Source organism: Chamaea fasciata, unplaced genomic scaffold (genome assembly GCF_029207755.1).
Source record: "Chamaea fasciata isolate MVZ Bird 193981 ecotype frontalis unplaced genomic scaffold, bChaFas1.0.hap1 SCAF_11, whole genome shotgun sequence".
NCBI classification, from domain to species: Eukaryota; Metazoa; Chordata; class Aves; order Passeriformes; family Sylviidae; genus Chamaea; species Chamaea fasciata.
This window is the reverse complement of record NW_027094096.1, coordinates 7,033,959-7,055,496: the sequence shown is the minus strand read 5'-3', so window position 1 is coordinate 7,055,496 and position 21,538 is coordinate 7,033,959. Positions and strand designations below refer to the sequence as shown.

Genomic DNA, 21,538 nt, shown 5'->3' with positions numbered 1-21,538 from the left:
ACCGCCCTGCCGCTATGTCAGCCTGCCCGCCGCAGCCCCGCGCCTTTGAACTGCCCCGCACCGCCCCGCGTCCCCACCGCCGGCCCGGTGCTGCGCCCGGCGGCTCCCCGCCCGCCTAGAGCCCGCCGGGCCCCGCGGGCCTCCGCTCCGCGCCGCTCCGCGCTGCTCCGCGCCCCGCCCCGGCACGGCTCCCGCCGGGGACGGCCTTGGCGGAGGACCTGTGATGATCAGCTGAGCCCCGCTCCTGCCGCTGCTCCGGCTCCTCCGGCCTTCTCCCGCCGTTCTTCCTCCTCCTCCTCCTCCTCGTCCTGCCGCCGCCGTCCGGCGCCCCGAGCCGCCGCGCCGCGCCCCGCAGAGCCGCCCGCCCGCCCGCCCGCCCGGCCGAAGCATGTCCAAGCCCAGCGACCACATCAAGCGCCCCATGAACGCCTTCATGGTGTGGTCCCGCGGCCAACGGCGCAAGATGGCCCAGGAGAACCCCAAAATGCACAACTCGGAGATTAGCAAGCGGCTGGGCGCGGAGTGGAAGTTGCTCTCCGAGGCGGAGAAGCGCCCGTACATCGACGAGGCCAAGCGGCTGCGGGCGCAGCACATGAAGGAGCATCCCGACTACAAGTACCGGCCCCGGCGCAAGCCCAAGAACCTGCTGAAAAAGGACAGGTATGTCTTCCCTTTGCCTTACCTCGGGGAAACAGATCCCTTAAAGGCCGCCGGGCTTCCCGTGGGGGCCACTGACTCGCTGCTGAGCTCCCCGGAGAAGGCCAGGGCTTTCCTGCCTCCCACCTCAGCACCTTACTCCTTACTTGACCCCAGCCAGTTCAGCTCCAGCGCCATTCAGAAGATGACTGAGGTTCCTCACACCTTAGCCACCAGCACCCTGCCCTACGCCTCCACCTTGGGATACCAGAACGGGGCGTTCGGCAGCTTGAGCTGCCCCAGCCAACACACCCACACTCACCCCTCGCCAACTAACCCGGGCTATGTCGTGCCGTGTAACTGTACCGCTTGGTCGGCTTCCAGTTTGCAACCTCCAGTTGCCTACATATTATTCCCAGGCATGACCAAGACTGGGATAGACCCCTATTCTTCAGCACACGCGACTGCCATGTAACACCCACCCACGGGCGTGTGTGTGTGCGTGTGTCCCCCACCCCGGCCGGCAGCTGGAACTGGGATTCCTCCGTGTGTGCATGTACATAAAACCTGCAGGAGCAAAAAAGGCCACCCGAACCAGGACTCTGCCGCCCGTCGCCGGGCCGGGACAGACGCGGACGCTGCCTCGGAGATGCTCTCGCCTAAAGCTCGCCACGAGAGCTGGCCCCAGGCTCGGGGGGGATCTGCAATCGCGGGGGCAGATAGGAGCCCGGCACTTGTAAGAGTTGTAAATGTGTTTAAAAAAAAAAACAGAAAAGAAAAGTGAACCTTGAACTGCCCTTTCGGGACAAAGCGGGGAGAAAAAGAGAAAAAAGGAAAAAAAAGAGGGAGAGAGAGAGAAGCGGTTTCGATTTTTATTTATTCTCTTAATGTCTGAGTTCTCCAGGGTCTCATGTCACTTGGACTTGACTTTGGGAAGTCCCTGTCTTACTCTGATTTTATTTTTTTTTCTTGTTGTTTTCCTTTTGCACATTGAAAGACGAGATCAGCTGTGTTATATATATATAAATATATATATATATTTTGCCACCACGTACTACTAGGTAAAATTGCTTTTCATGTCAGAAAAAAAGGCTCTTCAAAGTTAAAGAAAAAAAAAAGAAAAAAAAAAAGGACGGGGAGAAACATTTATATTTAAAACATATGATAGTGTTTGCTTAATTTAAAACAGATAGTCCTTAAATTTGTGTGATCCAGTGAGACTAGATCTAAGTTTACTTTAGACAGAGCGTCAGGTATGAAGTCAGGCAGTAGAATTGTAAAAAAAATTAATACTACTACTACTACTAATAATAACGAAAAACCGAATAAAAACCGATGGCAATTTAAATATGTTTTCACAATGTCTTGGGCAAGAAGAAACAGAAACTAAGATGTATCCGGCAGGACTTTACCTCGTTAAACCTTTTCATTTGTTGAACAAAGACGTTTTGAATAAAGACAATCTGTCATCAAACGAGGCGAGAGCGTGGTGTGAGTGCGGGGACGCAGCCCCCGCGGCCCGCACCGGGGGCCTGGGAGCGACCCCCGCCCGCAGCCCGCGGCTCTCCCCGGGCCGGGGCCGCTCCGGAGCCGTGCCGTGCCGTGCCGGGTCGGGCTCCGCTCGGAGCCCGTCGGGGAAACGCGGCTGCGGGCGGAGAAAACTTGCGAAAAGACGGGACGGAGCGGAGCGAAGCCGGGGGGCTGCCGGGGGCTGCTCCCCGCCTCCCCACCCCCCCGTCCCGTCGGGGAACCGGCTTTTCCCAAAGTTGCCTCCGCGGCGTTGAAGTTTTAGCGGTGCGAGGAAATACTCGGAGCGGGGAGGGGGAGCGTTTGGCGGTGCTGGAAGGGGGTGGTTTGGATTCAGCGTCTTGCGCGGATCAATTAGCGGTGTTCGGGGGGCTCTTCCCTCGGCGGAGGGAGGGAGTCGGGGGGCAGAGCCGAGGGGAAGGAGGAAGAGGCAGAGGATCCGTCTGGAGGGGCTGAATAGCCGGAGCGCCGCGTGTTTGGATGTGCTTTGCTCATTAAGTGCTCTTTGGAGACCGATGTTAGAATTAAACGGCGTAACACAATTAACATACATGGGGCTTGAATGGGAGGGTAAGCGGGGGAAGAATAGATAGATAAATAAATGAGAGATCAGGCGAAGGTAAACAAAAGGGGAGAGGAGAAAAGGGCTGAAAGGAGAGGTTAGAATGGCTGCTCCAGCCTTGTTTAGCATGACAAAACGGCTCTTACAAATGAGGACAATTAAAGGAGCTGGCTTGGGGAGGGCCTGGGAGCCGCGGGACGATCCGCTGGGACACGCGGGGCTGGCTGCGGCCGGCGTGGGGCGGCGCGGCGGCGGCGGGCGCTGATGTAACCCCAGCTGACAGGCGCTGTCAGCCCGGCTGATAACACCGATAGCTCAGTGTCCTCCGACATCCACCCGCATTAGTCTGACAATGGTCGGAGGCAGAGCCGGGCGGGGGGAGCGCCGGCCCCGGCCCGCCCGGGCCACGCCGGTCGTGGGGCAAAGGGGGGTGCCCCGCGCCCGTGCCCCGCTCCCCCGAACCGAGGCTGAACTTTGGGAGTCGCCCCGTACCCCTGAGGCCGGAGACCCTCGGGGCCGCTCCGGCGGCTGCGGGGAACGGGCTCGGTGTCGGCCGGGGCCTCGGGGAAACATCGGGGCGAGGCGGTGAGCGCGGAGCGACAGGACTGGAAACTTTGGCGGGGATCTTTCCTTCCTACTTTCCTTCTTTCTTTCGCTCTCTTCTTTCCCCTTCCCTCTTTTCTTTCCCTTTTCACTGTTTCCCCCCCCTTTCCTTCCTCCCAGCCTTCCTTTTTACCTTCTTTCCTTATCTTTATTAACTCTATCTCCTTCTCTCTCCCTCTCACATTTTCCCCTTCTCTCCTTCCGTTCTCCTTCTCTTTCTCCCTTTCTCTTTTCCTATTTCCCTCTCTCTTTACTCTCCCTCTTTTCCTGCTTCTCATTCTCTTTTCCTCGCTGCCTCTCCGTCCCCCTCCCGCCCCGCTCGCCCCTCCGCAACCTCTGCTCGCCGTTTTTCGTTCCCGTTCCCTGCGCCGTGTTATCCCTCCAACCCTCCCGCCCCGCTTGCAGGTGTGTAGCTATTTAACTCGTGGAGATAAATAAATTAAATAATGATCTTGACACTGCAATGAACCGATTACTGACTTTGATGTCAAAGGGAAACCAAAAACAGAAAGAAAGAGAGGGAGAGAGAGAGAGGGGTGAAGAAAAGCTATTCCCTCGAGGGGGAAATGCAGCTCCTTGTCAAACCTGTTTCCCCACAACTGTCTCCTTCTTTCAATAAAATCATTAAACAAAGGCCGCGGGGTTATGCGCACCACGCCTTGGGTGCGCGGCCGGGCGCTGTCCCGGGCTGGGCTTCGCCGCGAAGCCTCGCCCGCACCCGCGGAACCCCGCGCAGGCAGCGCGGAGCCGAGCGGGGCCGGGCGGGGAGCGGAGCACGGCGGCCTCGGGCCCGAGTCACTCCTGCCGCCGGGCCCGCTCCCCCCGTAGCTCCCCTCGCAGCTCCCCTCGCCCCAATTCCTTTTCTTTTTCTTTTTCTTTTCTTTTCTTTTCTTTTCTTTTCTTTTCTTTTCTTTTCTTTTCTTTTCTTTTCTTTTCTTCTCTTCTCTTCTCTTCTCTTCTCTTCTCTTCTCTTCTCTTCTCTTCTCTTCTCTTCTCTTCTCTTCTCTTCTCTTCTCTTCTCTTCTCTTCTCTTCTCTTCTCTTCTCTTCTCTTTCCTCTTCTTCCTCTTCTCCTATTCTTCTCTCCTCGTTCGGTTCAGTGCTGCCTGCAGGACCACCTAGACACTTAAAATCGTCCACTCTGGCCTTGCTTTAAACAAAACAACAAATAAGAGAGGGGGAGAAAGGATCTTGGGAGGCCGAGGGGACCGGGAGAGCCCTCGCTGGCTCCCAGGTGTAGCTGTGTGATCGCCAGGGAACTCTGCTGCAGGAGAGACAAAGACAGAAGGCGAATTAAGTGATGTTAAAAAACTTTATTTTAAAGGACACATTAAGCCCATAGAAGTCTCTGAGAGATATTACTTATTTCTGCTTATTAGTGATAATAGCCCAGTAAATTTGCTATTGAGTGTATCAAAGGCATTCAAAGAGACTTTGAAACATCAAAAAGATTGCAATTCTGATTTTACGGTTTTATTCCAGGCCCGACCTCCTGGCTACATTCCTTGATTGTAGTGTTTAAAAGTAAGCGGTGATCAGAAACACATCCTCCTCCTCCTCCTGGGGCCGGGCCGGGCCGGGGACCCCGGCGAGGCTGCCGAGGGCCGGCGAGGGGCTGCGGGTGGCAGCGGGTCCCACGGGCAGGGCTCCGCACCAGGGTCCCCCCGCCGCGGCGTCCTCACCGCTTCCCCTAAAAAATACCGCAAAATCATTCCAAATGCTTGCAACGCAAACCCGTGAGGTGAAGGCAGCCCAGCCCCGGCTGCTCCCCGTCCCCTCGGGGGGCTGCAGGAGCCCGGTGCCGCCGGGGGACGCGGGCTGAGCTCCCCGCGCTGCGCCGCGCTCCGCAGCGAGGGAGCCTCGGGGCTTTTGATGTGTCTGTAATTTACCCTTTTTTAAAATTATTATTATTATTTTCTCTTTCGGTCCTTAATTCTACCTCCTCGTCTCTCTTTTCTCCCTTCACACGCCTCTATTCCAGTTGGGGTGTTTTATACCAACATCAAAGGGACAACGCAGCCTTTATTATTATTATTATTCCTTTCTGTCTCTCTCTCTCTTTTTTTTTTTTTCCCTTTCCCTTTTTATTAGGGCAAAATACTTCATTATTCCTGAACGCTCCTCGTTCGGAAAGCCAAACAAGAAATAACGTGCAGGGTCTGTGCAGGTCCACGCTGCAACAAGGCAACATGTGTACGCCTAAAAGCCCCGAAATTAAATCCAGGTTGATCCCAATTTAAAAGAGGAGAGAGAGGGAGCGGGAGCCGGCTCTTTGAGTGGGTGAGAGAAAGAGGGGAAGAGATGAGTAGCTGGTAATTATTGAAATATAAGGATGAGATTAATTCAAAGGAAACAAACTATGAAAACAATTGGAGCCGAGTGAAAAGCAAAACCCAGATTAGAATTTGCTTGTGGTTTGTTGTCTGTCTGCTTTCTTTCCTCCTCCCCACCCATTGTCACAGTGCAAGGCAATGGGATTTGCACACTTGAGGTGTAATAGCATTACTGCATTAATTAAAATTTTCATTTCACGTCCAGATTGTTTACTTATCTGCTGGAAACATATGTCGGGAGAAGTTGAGATTCTGGATTCTGCTCCGCTGCCCAAGGTGCAGCGCAGTACAGGGGGGGAGAGGATGACTTCAGATTTTTTTTTTCATTGCATCCTCCAGCCTTATCTCTCCGCTGTAAATTATAAGGAGACTCCATTGAACTGAATATGAAGATTATATTTGCGAGCGGCGCGTCCTGGAGCGGCCCCGGTCCTACTTTGAAATGAAACAAGCCTCGCGGACCCCGAGCCCCCCCTTCTCCTCCCTCCCCGTGCGGTCGCAGCCCCCCGGGAGTGGGGGGCGGCCGCACGGGACCCCCCGATCCCGGCCCGCTCCCGAGGGAAGGGAAGAAAGGAAGGGAGGGAGCTCCGCGCTGCTCCGCGCTGCTCCCGACCGGCCCCTCGCTCCCGCCCGGGGAGCACGGGGAGAACCGCGGGGCTCCCCCGCCTCCCAAATGCTGTCCTTGTCGAGGCGGCCCCCCAAAAAACGCACCCGGGGAGGGCGAGCATCCCCCATCCCTGCCGGTGGGACGGCGGCGGGGTCGCGCCGTCGGTGCGGGCGCTGCTGGGCTCCGGCGGGGCGAGGGATGCTCAGGCGCCCGCAGCACTTTTGGTGGGAAGCGTCTATTTGTCTGCTCCCCCCCATTTTTTCTCCCTTTTTTTGGGGGTGTTTTTATTTTCCTATTTTCTGCCCTTTATTTATTTATTTTTTTTTTAAGACACCCCTGAGAAGGCAGCGAGGTGCCGTCCTCTCTGCCGGGTCTATCTGTAATTGAATCTAGGTCAGTTATTCTAAAGCATGGGAGAGGCTGATTCCCTCTTTCCGACATCAGCCCGGAATTTGGGAGGCGGGGGGCGGGTGGGGGGGAAAGGAGGAGAGGGGGGTCTTGCAATTTCATTTAAAATGTAATGGTGGATGAACCGATAAGCAAATAGGGGGGAAAAAAGGGCTCTGCTTAAAAGAAAAAAAAAAAAAAAAAAGGCTTGCTTTTAATATGCTTCCAGATGGGGGGAAAATGATTTACATGGGAGTTTATTTCCTCTTTGCTGATATGAAAGAATTACAGATACAAAACCCACTGATCTATAGAATAAAAAAAAAAAGAAAAGAAATGTTATTTTCCTGTAAAGGTATCAGTTCATTTATATTCATTTAACCATCCATCCATCAATTCACTTTCTCACTCCCTGCACATTCTCTCTGCCTCTGGTAAACCTACCCCACCAATATACTTTTCTGGAATATACAATGAAGTTTCCTTAAAAAAAAAAAAAAAAAAAAAAAAAAAAGAAATTATATGAGATTCAGCTAGAGTAGGTAAAGTGAAGTTTCCCTTCTCCTCCTCTCCCCAGCTCCTCTTTTATGTTCCAGACTTTGAGCAAATTATCAATGTGAAAAAGAAAATGGTTTAGTTGGAGGGGAAAAAAAAAGTCAGTGTATATCTATAAGTAATATATGCAGTATATGTGTTACAGATGTGTCTGTGTGTATATATATAATATACAGAGAGCAGGGTTCGTGTGCTCAACATGTATGTGCTGCGTCCCTGTGCCTGTGTGATACCAACAGCTCCTTCTCTGCCTCTAAAATACAACATACACATATTGTACAGCTATTTACAGCATTCATATATCCATGGCCCCAGCTATAACCACCCAGCCTGCCTGCGTATGCTGGAGATATGCAGCGATATATGTGATACCCAGCACAGGCAGAGGCTCTGAACTGGAGCAGAATATCTGGATTTCAATATAAAATATTTCCCTAAATGGGCAGCACGTGTCCTTTGGGAGGGCTGGGGCACCCACTGTGCCCATATTTTGGGTGCTCTCTGGTGCAAGCTCGGCCAAGAACAAAGCACAGGGCACGGCTCAGCCTCTGACCTCCCAAACCTGAGGGCCACCACAGCTGTATTTGTCTGCATTTTGGATGGCACCTGGAGCTGAGATCCAAATTCCCTTACAGGAGAATTTGGAGAGCAAACCTAAACCTCTCCCCCGGCACCTCCAAGAACCAAACCAACCCCACCTGGGCGAGCTCTTCCCGGGGCTCTGCTTTGCCAGGCAGGTGTGAGCTGGGGACAGGGGTGACTTCCTTGTCCCTGTGCTCTCGGAGTGATGACCCTTCCTGGCAGGATTGGCTCCAGGGAGGATGAGTTGTGCTCCCAAAGACAGGGGCTGCCAAACCATCCCTCATTCCTGGATGTCTTCGCCGAGGCTGGGAATGGAGGGATGCGGAAAAACTTCTTTTTCTGCTTTAAATGCAGTGGCAAGAGCTGTGTAAGAAGTGGCTATTTTTTCTTCTTGTTAAAAGCAGGTAAATAGAGAGACAGACAGATTTGGAAATGCCTCTCTCTCTATATATAGATAAAAATACACGTCTTTATCTCCAGGCAGATACGGATACAGATCCGCACAGAATTTTCCTGGCGGTGGCTGTTAAGGAGCTCCAAGCCCGTGCTCAGGGGGTCTTTTCCCAAAACTCCCTGTGCAAATCAAGGCAGCAGGCAATCCCCCCCAGGCCAAGCAGGCTGGTGGCACTGGAGAGCCCAGCTCCTGGTGGGTGCCTGCCCTGCACAGAGCCCGCACGCCCGCGCTCCGCATCAAAGGCCGGAGTTCCCAGGCTCCGTGTTGGAAGTGACACCTGCAGATGTTCCCCTGCCTCGTGTTCCCAACCGGGGCCTGAACAAATACATAATCATATCACATAGCATAATTAATAGTGCTATCGCCATGAAGGACTCTTAAAGGGAAGGCTGTTGAAAGAGAGTTCCTGAAGATAATCCTTTTAAAAGGTTTCCTTAAAATGCAACCACTGGCGGGAATAAGGCAGGTTTAGTTCCAACATCTTAATACCTCCGCAGAGCAGAGTTTTAGATCTTGTAAATGTCTTTCCTTTAATAGTGGCTTGACTTTGGATTTGGGACTTGCACTTTTTGGAGGATCTTGCTGCAGTTGTGGTTCTCAACAGAGAAGGTCCTTGAGGAGGCCCAGCCTGGCTCCCTGTTCAACTGACCTGTCAGGGGCTCATAACTTCCTTCCTGCTGGAATTCCAGTGTGGCCCCATCCTGTCTGGGCTGGTGTCCTGCACTTGTGTCTAACGACCCATTTTGAACAATTTTCATGGTGCTGCTTAATTTGTTTTTTTTTCCTCATTCTGGATGACACCCCTGCTCCTGGCCCACGGGGAATGGGGTTCAGCTGCCCTCTAGCTCTTTCCTTAGCACTGTCTCCCGACTCCTCCACTGTGCTCAGAGAATTCCTGCGTGGCTTGGTGAGTAAAGCACTTTATTTTGGCTTTCCCAAATGATGTCTGTGTGAAATGAGCAGAGCCACAGAGTGATCTGCATGTCCAGGGGATAAATGGGCACCAGTGGGCTCTGCCTGGTGCCCCCTCAACCCTGCTTCCTCAGCCTCCTATCCCAGGAGCTCTTCCCATTTGGCATCCCCACATTTCTCAGGTTTTGCATGGAGAGGGCAAAGCTTGAGGAACTGGGACCACCTGGCGGAGCAGACCCCTAGTAGGAGACCCTGGGAGCAGCCAGGTCCTGCCTTTTGCTGTCACTGCTTTTCTGGAGCTGCAAGCCGGGATCTGGCCTTCTGGTTTTCAGCAGGAAAAGTTTAGATTTGTGAAAAACGTTGTCAAATTGGCATGGAAATTAGTGAGGGCTTCTGGAGTAAGGGATGATGGAAACCTCCTCCCAAGAGCAAGAATTAAAAATTCAAAATAAAAACAAAACACAGTTAAATCAGATATTTTTACTTTGTCTTACAGCTGTGGATGGTCCTTTAGAGTATCCCAGTGCAAATTTCTCGGTCGGTCGCAGGTTTGGTGTCCGATCTCTCTAACCCCACAAGGCCTCTGGAAAATCAGGGATCTCTGGAAAATCAGGATGCCCAGGGAAGGCTGTTGTGTTGTGGTGCTGTGTGTAGGGAAAAACAGTTTGAAGGCAACAAGAGGTCTTTGCTGTGCTCTGGCTGTTGTCCCCTCCCTCAGAGGGTGGCATTGCTGCTGCTTGCCCAGCGTGGTCAGCAGTGGTGCCACCAGAGCTCAGCCCCTCCCTGCAAGTGACAATGGTGAAACCTTTTGGGTGTCCCAGGAGAGCAAGGTCAGGTCGCTGGTGGCTCAAATATTTTTGGTTCTTTTTGGTTTTGAAATAAATGCATGAGACAGAAAATGTGCTGCTGCCACTCGTCACCCGCCAGGCACCGTTCGGCCAGCGGGGATGGGCAGGCTGAGGGGACCCACAGGGGCTGAGGAGACCCACAGGGGACCCACAGGGGCTGCCCTACCCGGGTGGCACAGGGGGTGATGCCCATCACTGTGTCAGCAAGGAGCTCAGGTCTCGTATCTCCCGTCAGGGTCCCCCTCCCTGACAGAGCTTTACAAACCAAACCTGCTCTGGGTTTGAACAACCTCCCTGCTCCCTGCTTGCCCAAGTTTTACTTTTTCCTGGTTTATCTTTTGGCTGTCACATCCAGGTTTTCTTCCTTAGCAAGGTCAGAGCCCTCTGATTTAGAGTATTTAATTGCTTCTAATTTCTCCAAATTTCCGTGTAGGCATTTTAATGTTCGCCTCCTTCCTTCCCTGTGAGCTATTACCGTGAGTCAGTTTTTTTTCCTGACATAGACAAGGGTTTTTCCCCTCTCCTTCTACTCCTTCCAGCCCTACTTACATGGGAATTCCCCCAGCAGGCACTGAAAGAAGAAAGGGAATTAGATCTTTATCAGAGCCTTACTTTCACCCAAGATTTCCTTAGATCAGGGAGTTAAATAGAGGCCAATAGAAGCCAAACAAATGCTTTCTCTCCTACCTAGAAATAACTCTCCTGCAGCCTAAAGTATTCCCTCTCCTCCTTTGGAGGCAAACCAGCAGCTGGTGTGACTGTGTGTCCTTCCTTCAGACGTACCAGTGTCAGTCCCCTGTCATGGCTGGATTTCACGGGTTCTCTCTTTGCCCACCAAGTGCCAGGCAAAACAAGAACTACATTTCTAGCAGAAAAAACCCCAATAAATAGAAAAATGGAGAAAAAGAAAATGAAATCCCAGTGCTGCTTCGAATCCCTGCCAACTTTCCAGGGCCTTCGTAACTCAGCCAAAAATAAGGCCACAAACCCATTTTTCCTCATTTGCAGGTCACCTTGAAGGGTAGATGAGGAGCTCTTTCAATAGCATTTCTTTCAAGGGGATTTCAGTGCGGAAAGTAGCAGTGATTGAAATTCCCTGTTTCCTTCCAGATCCTCGGGTTTTCCTGGAGGATATACAAACACCCGGGCACCTCCCCACTGTGGATTTTCGCTGCGGTGACATTGCCTGACTCAAGGGACTACGGAGGTTTGGCACAAACGTGCTCTAATATAATTTTTTAATCACCTCTTGGCCTCCCAGCCCACACATTCCTCTTCAAATAGCAGCAGGGCTGGAGGAGATGCCTACAGAAAAATGGGACAGCATCCGCTTCCCACTCAAACGCAGATCCTCCGTGAGCTCTCAGTGATGTCCTGGTGAAAAGCACCTTCCCAGCCGAGCAGACAAGAACCAAAAACCATGGAAAGGAGGTGCAAACTAGAATAACGAGGAGGAGAAGTGCCCTGATGCCTTCTCTCTTGGGGACAGGATGATGGGGGGGGGGGTGCTTTAGTGGCATCAGGATGTTTCTCTCTGCTCCCAGCCTGTGTCGATGCTCCTCCTTCCATGTGGAGCCAAGTGGGGACAGGGCCCCACAGGTCCCTTCCCTTGCTGGAAATTTGGGAACAGAAGGTCAAATTGTCCAGGTGCTTTAGTTTAGTCCAAGTGTTTTTCCCAGCCTCAATTAATAAGTGATGAGCAAACCTTCCCCTCCACGTGTACCTGTGCATCTGGATAGACACGGACACACACACACACATACTTGTGTGTATTAATAGATCTCTTTAAATTTAAATAGATTTATGCCCAAGGACAGGAGGGTGGGTATGAGGTCATTACAAAGAAAGAAGGTGTAACACCTCCATATGTTCTCTTGTGGGGATTAAATCTATAGCAGGTTGTGTGCAGTGCTAATACTCCTATTAATTTCTATTTTTCATTGTTGTTTGCACATTTGTCAGGCTCCGATGAAGGGATAATGAAGCGAGCGGATGTTAACTGCAAATTAATCAGCCCTGTCTCGGAGTGTAACACAGGTTCCTGTTTGCTTCCCCTCTTCACCCAGGAACGATAACACCCTTTCTACACCCCCACCAGGAAAACCCCTTGGATGCTGTGACAGAGCAGAGAGAGAAAGAAAAAAGAAGAATGAGAGACATCCTGGTCGAGAAACTTCCAATTCTCCTTGAAACTGTCGAGTTTGAATTGTAAGAAAGCTGAGGAAGCTGAGGTCGTGCTAATTTTGCAAGAGGAGCTGGTTGGACACACTGTGTTGGCCGTGGGCAGGTTGGCCGTTTTGTTGCCCTTAACTCCTGAAGTGTCAGATCCTTTTGAGAGTTTATTTTTTTAACTGGGGTGTGTCCCTCCCCATGGCAGGGGATGGGAACGGGATGACCTTTAAGGTCCCTTCCAACCCAAGCCATTCTGTCATTCCCTGACTCTCTGATTAATTGGTGCTGTGCATGAGGGACGGATGTATTTACAAACATTGGGACTTTTTTTATTGCAAATTGCCTTGCTTTAGTTTGGAGCTTGGTGCCTGTGAGCCTGGTCTGTTTGTGGTGTCTGGTGTGAGGTTCTCTTGTGCCGGGATGAATGGAAACAGAGCCGGAGAAACCCCAGTTCCCTCGGGAGAGTCCGGAGTGGGAACCGAGGCAGAGTCAGTCACCAGCCCCAGGAATGCATCCCCTCATGGACACACACTCAGGGTACCCTGCCTGCATCCCTTGGGCAAACTCTGGTGCTTTGAGCACCTGCTTTTTGCAGTTTGGACTTGGAGCCAGGCAAACATGGGGATTTCTGCTCGGGTGTTGCATTTCTGATGAATTGAATTTGGTTCTTTGCAGAGAGGCCAGTGGAGTTTAACCACCTGGCCTCATTTTGTGCTTGAGGAAGGAAGCAGATTTTGGATTGATCATTAATTGCTCACCCTTGTGATGATCACTTGGGGATGGTTCCAGCGCCAGCTTAGATTTCCTTCTGGAAAACTTCCTTCCCCTTCCCCATATCTCAGGATGCAGGTCTTTGCAGCCGAGTCCATCCCTGCAGTGGCAACCTGGGGAGCCCCCAGTTCCCTGCAGCAGCAGCAGCACCCAGACCCGATCCTCATTTCTTGGATATTAATGTCCCACCCTGCCCAGCTCCCAGGGTGCTCGGATGGCAGCATCCATAGATCATTTACCTTTCCAGGGAAGGAAATACTTGGTCAGACCGAAATTACCATCAATAAATTTGTGTAGCTGTAGCAGCTCTCCTCCTTTTCAGGGCACACACTAGCCCCAGTAAATGGGTGTCTGCCTCGTAAATACAGAAAACTTTCTGTGCTCCTAAAGATGGGCATTTCACGGAGTTCAGCAAGTTCATACTGCCCAGGGAAAGCAGCACTCCAGGCTCATATCCAGAATAATTAGGGAATGCTGCAAGATTTAAATGTGTTGCTGCTTATTGGAGAAGAGGCTCTGTAGATGATTTGGGCATTCCTTAACGGGATTTTTCCCAGCCTGTGTCCCTTCCTTTTATCACCTCCCTCATTCCAGTCCTTGGCACAGTCTTCTCTCTATTATTGATCAAACACTTGATCAGTTGACCAATTAATCACCTGGTTGACCCAGATTTTTTACATATCTGCCCCAACATTTTTTTTTGTCTTCCCAACCTAGACTTCTCACCAGCCCTTCCTTTTTGAAATGCAAGGTTTTGACAATAAAGTGTTGCCCGATCATTGTCCTTCCACACATCTCCCAGGCTATTGCCTTTCCTGTGATCTCTGTGCTTTATTTGGAGGCACTGGGTGACAGCTTTCTGCAAAGCTCTCCTGGAAAAGCAGCCAAACCTCACAGTCTACCCTGTGTTTGGGTCAGAAAACCTATTTAGGCTCCATCCTCTGCGCTTGGCTCATTGGGATTAAAACAGAACTTTCTCATTGTCTCTTCCCCTCTTTTTCTTCCCTTCTTATGTCTTTCCCCTCCTGATGAGTGCAGAGAACACATTTTCTCACAAATGCTTAACTCTGTGGATTTCAAAAGGGATGGATTTTGTTCCTCACCCACCATCTCCACTCTGGGCTCTCCAAGCTGCAACATCTCCATTCATTTTGTGGGCTAGGGGAAAAACAAAGCGGTGGAGAGGGACGTAAGCATCCTGGAATTCACTTCTCTGGTGGCACAGTGTTGACCCGTGGCCACTTCTGGGGCTCTTGCATAATGCTTTAAGCCTCATGTTTCTTTTGTTTTGTGCCCAGCCCAAGAATTCAGTTTTTAATAAGAAATCCCAGAAGTGCCTGTGAAGGATCCAGGCTCCCGTGCGTCACCGGCGCGGCGCGGACGTGGGAGCTCCCACCAGCTCCTCTGGTCCCATGGTCTCCATCTCCTGGGATTAATCAGGGTCCAGTGTAGTACTTGTCTTCTCCTCTTGCAGGAGCGTGCAGTGGAACTCAGAGCTGCCTCTGCCTCTTCAGGCATCTTCTCCATGGCATCACGTGCACGTGGCTGCTGCTTGGAGAGCCTTGGAAGAGCCGGAGAAAGGCAAGGCAAGGATCTGGTTTCCTTTCCTTTCTTTTCCCTGCTGTCCCCATGGCAGGAGGAGCAGCATGCTTCAGGGGCAGCTTACCCTGCCCAAAGTCCCAAGAAAGTCACTTGTTAAACCTGCCTCCAGTTCTTTGTCCTCTGGGATCCAGCCCTACCTGGCTGATTGTCTTTCCCAGGTCCACACCCTTGTGGTCTTTCAAGGGCTTGCCCAGAGAGGCTGTGGCTGCCCTTGGACCCCTGGAAGTGTCCAAGGCCAGGTTGGATGGGGCTTGGAGCAACCTGGGATAGTGGAAGGTGTCCCTGCCCATGGCAGGGGGTGGAATGAGATGGTCATTAAGCTCCCTTCCACCCCAAGGCACTCCCTGATCCAAATAGCAGAGACCTGTCTCTCTTCCCACGCCAGGGCTGGGATTTAAATGTGGTAATCAGATCTGTGCAAACTTCACTGGAGTTTGGGATCCTAAATCACACAGGCTTGTCTAAAAATAAAATGCAGGCTCTAAAACATCTCCAAGCAGTTTAGTTCATTTTTGTGGCAAGATGTGAGAGATTTCTAAATGGAATCAGGAATGAAGGAAGCAGCCAGGCACATTTTAATTCTAATTTTTCCTATATATCAAGCGTTAAATTAACAGGTGAGGGAGAACCCTCCTGAAGAGCTATCTGTGGTTTAGACAGGCATATCAGGATAGAATTACTCTGGGCTTGCCTGTGGTTTGTCTGGATCCTCCTGGAGCTGCACCAGTAAAGAGCAAAATTGTGCAGCTCTTTGAGGCTTCGGGTTTGATGCTGCGGATCCTCCCTCCTGACTACGCCCGGGTTCCTTGCTGGTGCCAGGGAACTATTCCTCGGAGATGGTTTTCACCCAGGCAGGGGGCAGAGCTCCTCAGAAGGTGAAAAATGGGTGAAGGGCTCAGGAGAGAGGATTTTATTTGTAATCATGAGGGCGGATGGCTCAAATAACAGAATTAGAGGATCCCAGAACGGTTTGGGTTGGGAGGACTTTAAAGCCCATCCAATCCCACCCCCTGCCATGGGCAGGGACACCTTCCACTACCCCCGGCTGCTCCAAGCCCTGTCCAACCTGGCCGTGGACACTTCCAGGGATGGGGCAGCCACAGCTTTTCTGGACACCCCGTGCCAGGGCCTCCCCACCCTCACAGAGAAGAATTTCTTGTGTCTCTCTGACCCAAATTTCCCCTCTTTCAGTTTGATCCATCCCTCCATGCCATGTGACTCCAGTTCCTGATGAGTCCCTCTCCAGCTTCCTTGTAGCCCCTTCAGAATCTGCAAGGTGCTCCGAAGTCTCCACACCTTCTCTCCAGACTGGTCAGCCCAGTGCTTGTTGTTTGTCTCCAATGTTTGATGAAGAGAGTGTTTCGGTTGGGAAGTCTGATCTTTCCAGGAAATATTTGGCAGTCAAGGGGATGGTTTCTGCTTCTGAATGATCAGTGCAACACACAAATTATTTTAGTATCATCACACAGATTTATCTTCTTGTGTCTGGGGTGAGAATGAGGATTGCTGTCACTGCCCTCAGCTTGAAGTAATTCAGTTTAAAATCAGAATGCTCTTTAAAATCTTTTATTTGCTCTATGGTCTTTAATTTGCTTTAGTGAGGTTTTTGGAGTCATTAACACCAATACAGGTCACCTCTGGGCATGGCACAGCTGGTCTGGAGCACCCACATGCACCTCAAATTCTCCTGGCCCTGACTAAAACAGTTGGGATTGACTTTCTCTGAAGCTCAGTTATGAAATGCTTCAGTGCACTGAACATGATTCCTTTTTTCTCACTCCAAGTCCCAAGAGGACTGACTTCAGGTATCCCCACTCCATGAAATATTTTCTCCGCAGTCAGGGAAAGCAATCTCTCGAGCATGAACCTTGAAGCAGAGGAACGGGTGATTTCTCAGCAACCTTTTGATATTGTCACACCTTCAGTCTTTCGGGAATTTATGGACTTTGCCAATACATGGGACTGACTCTGGACGTGAAATGCCTAATTTTCTCCAAATTTACAATCATTCCCTTTGCACTTTTCGTGTCCTATAGCTGTGGGAGTGGTATCACTGTTCCCATTTCATGGATGGAAGGGTTGTGTTGCACAGAGATTCCTGGGAGGTGTTCCCAAGTCTGCTCTGCATTGTGACTTCCTCCTGCAGTGCCAGTTTGGTGAGGAATGTGTGTTGCATGATGGTTTTATGTGCTGACGTTAAACCTCTTACTTCTCCTTGTTTTTAAACCCTCAGGGTGAGCATTTCCAGAGATGCCCCCATGGAGCAGAAGTGGGAAGAAGCAGGAGGAAGCTCCACCTTTTTCAAGTCAGTGTATTTGGCCACAGTGATGGACCCTGAGATTGCCCATGTCCTTCCAGGAGTATTTCCAGGTGTCATTTACTGTAGTAAAATCCTGGCTCACTCTTCAGGAGATTTCAGCTCATTTAATGACACCATATAGAGCTCTGAGTGGCCCCACAGACCTGGAGCCCAGGAGATGTCCCTCTTCCCCAGCCCACCAGACCCTCCTTGACTTCCTTTGTTCTTTGCTCACAGTTGCTTATGACTGAAAACATCACGTAGGGAAAATGTGAACATTTTCACGTGGGGAAAAACACCCAGATTCCAACAATTTTTTTTCAGATTTCCACCAGTTCCAAAGAAGCAGCACTGCCTGCTTTATACAGAGGTGTGCCAGGGCTGCCGGCTGCACTCCCTTGAGGAGGCCACAGGTTCAAGGGGGAAGAAGCACCACACACCCCACCTGCGCCAAACCCCAACATCTCCTGGGTCCATTAAAAGCTGAACCTAGAAACTAATGCAGGAAGAGGTGTGAGGGTACAGTTCTGAAGAAGGCAACGTTTGCATTCCAAAGATTATTTCCCAGCCTATTCCTCCAAACCCCAACCTACTGGACGGTATCCTGCCATTCCTTACCATTCAGTCTTCCCAGTAGACTTATACATGCTCCAGAGGTGGCAGCAGCAGGAAGTTTAGATTCCCTGTCCCACTTTTTCCTGGCTATAAAGCTGACCCCTGACACAGGTTAAGCTACAACAGCCCTGTATTTGCTGCAGTGCTGGGAAACAGCAGCAGGAATTACAGCACTCCTGGTGAGGAAGTTACGGATTCTGATCAGGGTTGCCAAAAAATTCCTGTCAGGTTGCCCTCCCTGCTGCTGCCACTGCAAATACTGAGTTTTACCCTGGCACCATCACTGACTGCCTCCATACTGACCTCGTGGACACATTTATGGCTGGTGTTAAGAATGAATTTTTCATCTCTCCCATGTTTTCCCAGGTCATTGAGGCAGCAGGAGACGACAGAGCTGGAGAGCCCCTAAAAGAGCCATGGAAGCGTGATGCAAACAGCCTCCTCTTACTGCCTTTGGGAGTGGTCAGGCCTCAGGTGGATGTGTGTCCTCAGGGAGGTTCTGGCTCAGGGGAAGCATGGGAGCTGCTTGGTTGGATGTCCTGGGAGCTGCTGGGGAGTCGGTTCCTTGTTGTTGCACACTGACCCGTTGCTTTGTGTAAGCCGCTTTACACCAGTGACAGAGCAGTGTAAGACACAGAGCTGCTATTTTTTGTCCATAAGACATGGAATTGCTATTTTTTGTCCTACCTCCCAGCTCCGCAGTCTCCCAGAGCTCCCATTTGGACTCCAGAGCTCCACTGAGACATGACAGAAATGTTTGGGTGCTGTTTTAAAGCTGGGTTTAGCAGCATAAATGCTCATTAATGCACGTCATTACAGAGAGCATGTCCCTTTCTCTCCCTTGTGGAATGCCTGTCTGGAGGGATGGAATTCCAGCTCCCATCTCACCACACCATAATTGACAGGCATGGCTGGCACATTATTTAGGCAATTTTGCCACATGGGAACCATGTGGACAGGACAAGTGTTGTCACCCCCAAGAGGCCCAGGGATCCCACACCTGCACCTGGAGGGTGACAGAGCTTTGGAAGGGCATTCAGGGAATGATGGGAAGTGTTGGCACCCAAGGGGATCACCATGAGGTTCCCATATGGCAAAGCCCAGCAGGACACATGCAGGGAGTCCCTGGGAGTGGCTGGTCTTGTGGTGGCTCCTGGTCACTGCTGGGAGGTGGCACCCACACTTCTGGCTCTGGCACAGGCTGGCCAGGGCAGCTGTGTCTGCCTCATACCTGCAAGTGTTGGATGGGGCTTGGAGCAGCCTGGTGTAATGGAAGGTGTCCCTGCCCATGGAACTGGATGGGTGTTAAGGTCTCTTCCAACCCAAACCGTCCTGAGGTTCTGTGGGTTCACAGATACAAATGCAGGTGTTGGCCAGGGCTGGTGATGGTGATAAGAGTCAAGGAAACACCACAAAAGCAGCTTCTCCAAACTGGCCTGGTTCCTACAGCCTTTGGCTGTCCCAGCACACAACTCCAGAGGGGAAGGAAGTTCAGCTGAAGGCACTCTGTGACAGCCTGGGAGGGAACTCTGGTCTAAGGCTCCTCTTGAACTCCTGCGTCTCTCGCTCTCAGAGGGCACTGGCAGCACTTGTGAGAAAGGAAAAGCCTGCAGAGCCTGTGGTGCTCTGTGTGAGGTGAGGGATTCATTCCCACTGCTCCGGGAAGCTCGTCTGGAGAAGATTTCCTGCAGTATTGTAGGAGCCATGATGTGGCCTGAAAATAAAGCCAATGACTGTGCCTCTGCAGGATGTTCAGGTGAGGAGGCCTGAGTTCCATGGGCAGTGTGAGGGCTCTGACCCACCCTCACTACTGCTGCTGCCTGTACAAGGTGAGTAATTGCAGTGCCTGCTGTGCTCAGGGGTCTCCTGGAGAGGTTAAACTGGGAGGCAGCAGCTGAGGAGCTGCAGTGTGGGCACCTCAGGGAGCCTGTCCCAGATCAGTCATGAGAGCCAGCCCTTGCACCATGCTTTGTCACTAGCTCATGTCAAAGTGCTCTGTGAAGTGCTGCTGCCCTTGCACAGGTGAGCAAAAAGTCTCCTCAGGGCTGCCTGCAGGGCCAGAGGTGGAGAGGGGTGTCTGTGTCCCCTGGACAGGATCCCTGGCCTCTGCATCTCCACAGGGAGGGATGTAAAATTCCTGGCTGGAAAACAGCAAAACACTTGCAGCCCAAAAGGCAGAGGTAAATAAGATGTGGGAATAACCTGCTGGAGGGATTTGGGCCACCCCTGTCGCCTCTGGGGAGGCTGACAATACCTCCATCAATTCACTTGGAAGCTGTCCACCCCTTTGCCTTCACTCCATCAGTTTTCTGGGAAAATCTCCATCTCCCACTTGTCTTCTGCTTCTTCCACTGCAGTGAGGGACTGCAGCTCCTTCCAGCACAGGATCTCCACCTAGGCACGGCTGCTCTGCTTCCCTGGTGGGTTTCAGCAACCCTTCCAGATCCATGGATCATTTATCCTGGCCCTCCACACTTCCAGAGGTCCTGGAAGCTCTGCTGCTGTTCCCTGTCAGAGCCAGTGTCTCCCAGGGGGTTCCCTTGGGGTCCTGGTTCTCTCACAGACCAGAAGAGGTGGCCCACGGCAAATGGATTGCATCCTTTCTGCCAAGGCCAGCAGCTTCTGAGTGTTGGTAGCCTGAGGCTGCCTTGTCCAGGTGGAAATTGTCTTCTGCACTCAGGAGCTGCAAGATATAAACCCCAAAGTTTGCAATGAGCTGAAAGAGCAGGAATTGTGGTTCAGTGCAAGTAAACCCTGCAGGCTGTTGTTCTCTATCTGTCTGTGCCGCTGCTTTACATTGTCTGTGCTTTTCTGCCTCCAGTGTGCTGCTGCAGAGGTTCCAGTTTGAAGTCCAGAGCAAATGAATTTCAAAAGCTGTCCCAGGGAAAGCTCCTGTGAACTCCTGGAGAGGGGGTCAGAGAGGACACAGGAGATTCCTGATGTCACAAGACCAGCAGAGAAGCAAAATATTACCCCAGGGTGGCTGTGGCTGTGTCCCTCTGAAGTGACAGCCCTGATCCTGTGCCCACCACCCAACTGCACCAGCCTGGGCTTCCAGGGACCGAAAGTTGCTGCAGCACCAGAGTCAGCCCAAGCCCTGCAGGGATGTTGAGAGAGGCTGCTGATAGGGAGATTTCTGCCTGATGGGAGGAGGACGGTGATTTCATGGCTTTTTTTGGGGCTCTGTGGTGTCTTGTAATGAGAAGATGCTCAAAATTCTTGCCTGCTCTCTCAGCTTTCAGTGTGGGGGGGTGGAGGCTGAGGGAAAACTGATGGGAAAATGTTTATAAGCCTAACTATGGAGTGAAGCCTCTCTAATGGAGGATTAAATCTGCAGGACATTGTTATCTCTGCTGGGTTTTCTGTATCTTAGGTACTCAATAAATGATTGCTAAAGTAATTCAGCATTCTCCTCTCAATCAGAAAACACAGCCCCATGTCAGGTACCCAATCACGCTCTCGTTCAGCAAACAGAACCCAGGCAGAGCAGGCCTATGGGTGAGGAAACTGAAAACAGGCCTGAAATGCAGGCCTGGAGCTTGAAAAGGTGATGGGGACCCTCTATGGCCAGAACTTGTAGGAATGAGGTAAGGAAGAGCCGCAGGGAGCCATCCACAGGGAAATTACATCAGAGCCACTCACGGGATGGCAGCCAGGTGTGGCAGTGCCCAGCTATGCCATGAAACATTTCCCTGACAGGCCACTGCTGAAAAACTCCTGGTTTTCTGTCTTTCCGTGCCCCGGGGCACTTCCTTGTGTCCTGCATTCTTCCTGCAAGCCTGTGAGGCACCAATATTCACAGAGGTGCTTTCCTTCAGTGCTGACACGCTGTACCCTCCACTAAGGCACACTGGTCTTTCCATCCCTCTCTTGGTACCCTTCCTGGGATGGATCCTCCCCCTCCAGCCCTATGTGTCCCTGCCCTGTGCTTTATTCTTAGTTCTTGCAGCCTGAAATTACAGCTGCATGGTGTTTTGCCCCCTCTCCGGTGGGTGCAGCCCCATGTTGTGATGCCCCCTTGGGAGATTTTTCCAGCCTCGTATCTCAGATGAGTGAGTTTGAGGTCCCAGGCTG

At 51.6% G+C, this 21,538-nt stretch overlaps 1 protein-coding gene across 1 annotated transcript; it reads left to right on the top strand.

The window, feature by feature from the left end:
* The first annotated feature begins 388 nt into the window (after positions 1 to 388).
* On the top strand, positions 389 to 2,162 carry SOX14 (SRY-box transcription factor 14). Its single transcript, XM_066193803.1, has one exon. It carries the CDS (start codon positions 389 to 391, stop codon positions 1,109 to 1,111), a length of 723 nt encoding a protein of 240 aa, XP_066049900.1. The 3' UTR covers positions 1,112 to 2,162.
* The last annotated feature ends 19,376 nt before the right edge of the window (positions 2,163 to 21,538 follow it).

Bases quoted from the DNA above. Each gene is read 5' to 3' on its own strand.
- SOX14 (XM_066193803.1), top strand. From the start codon at position 389: ATGTCCAAGCCCAGCGACCACATCAAGCGCCCCATGAACGCCTTCATG.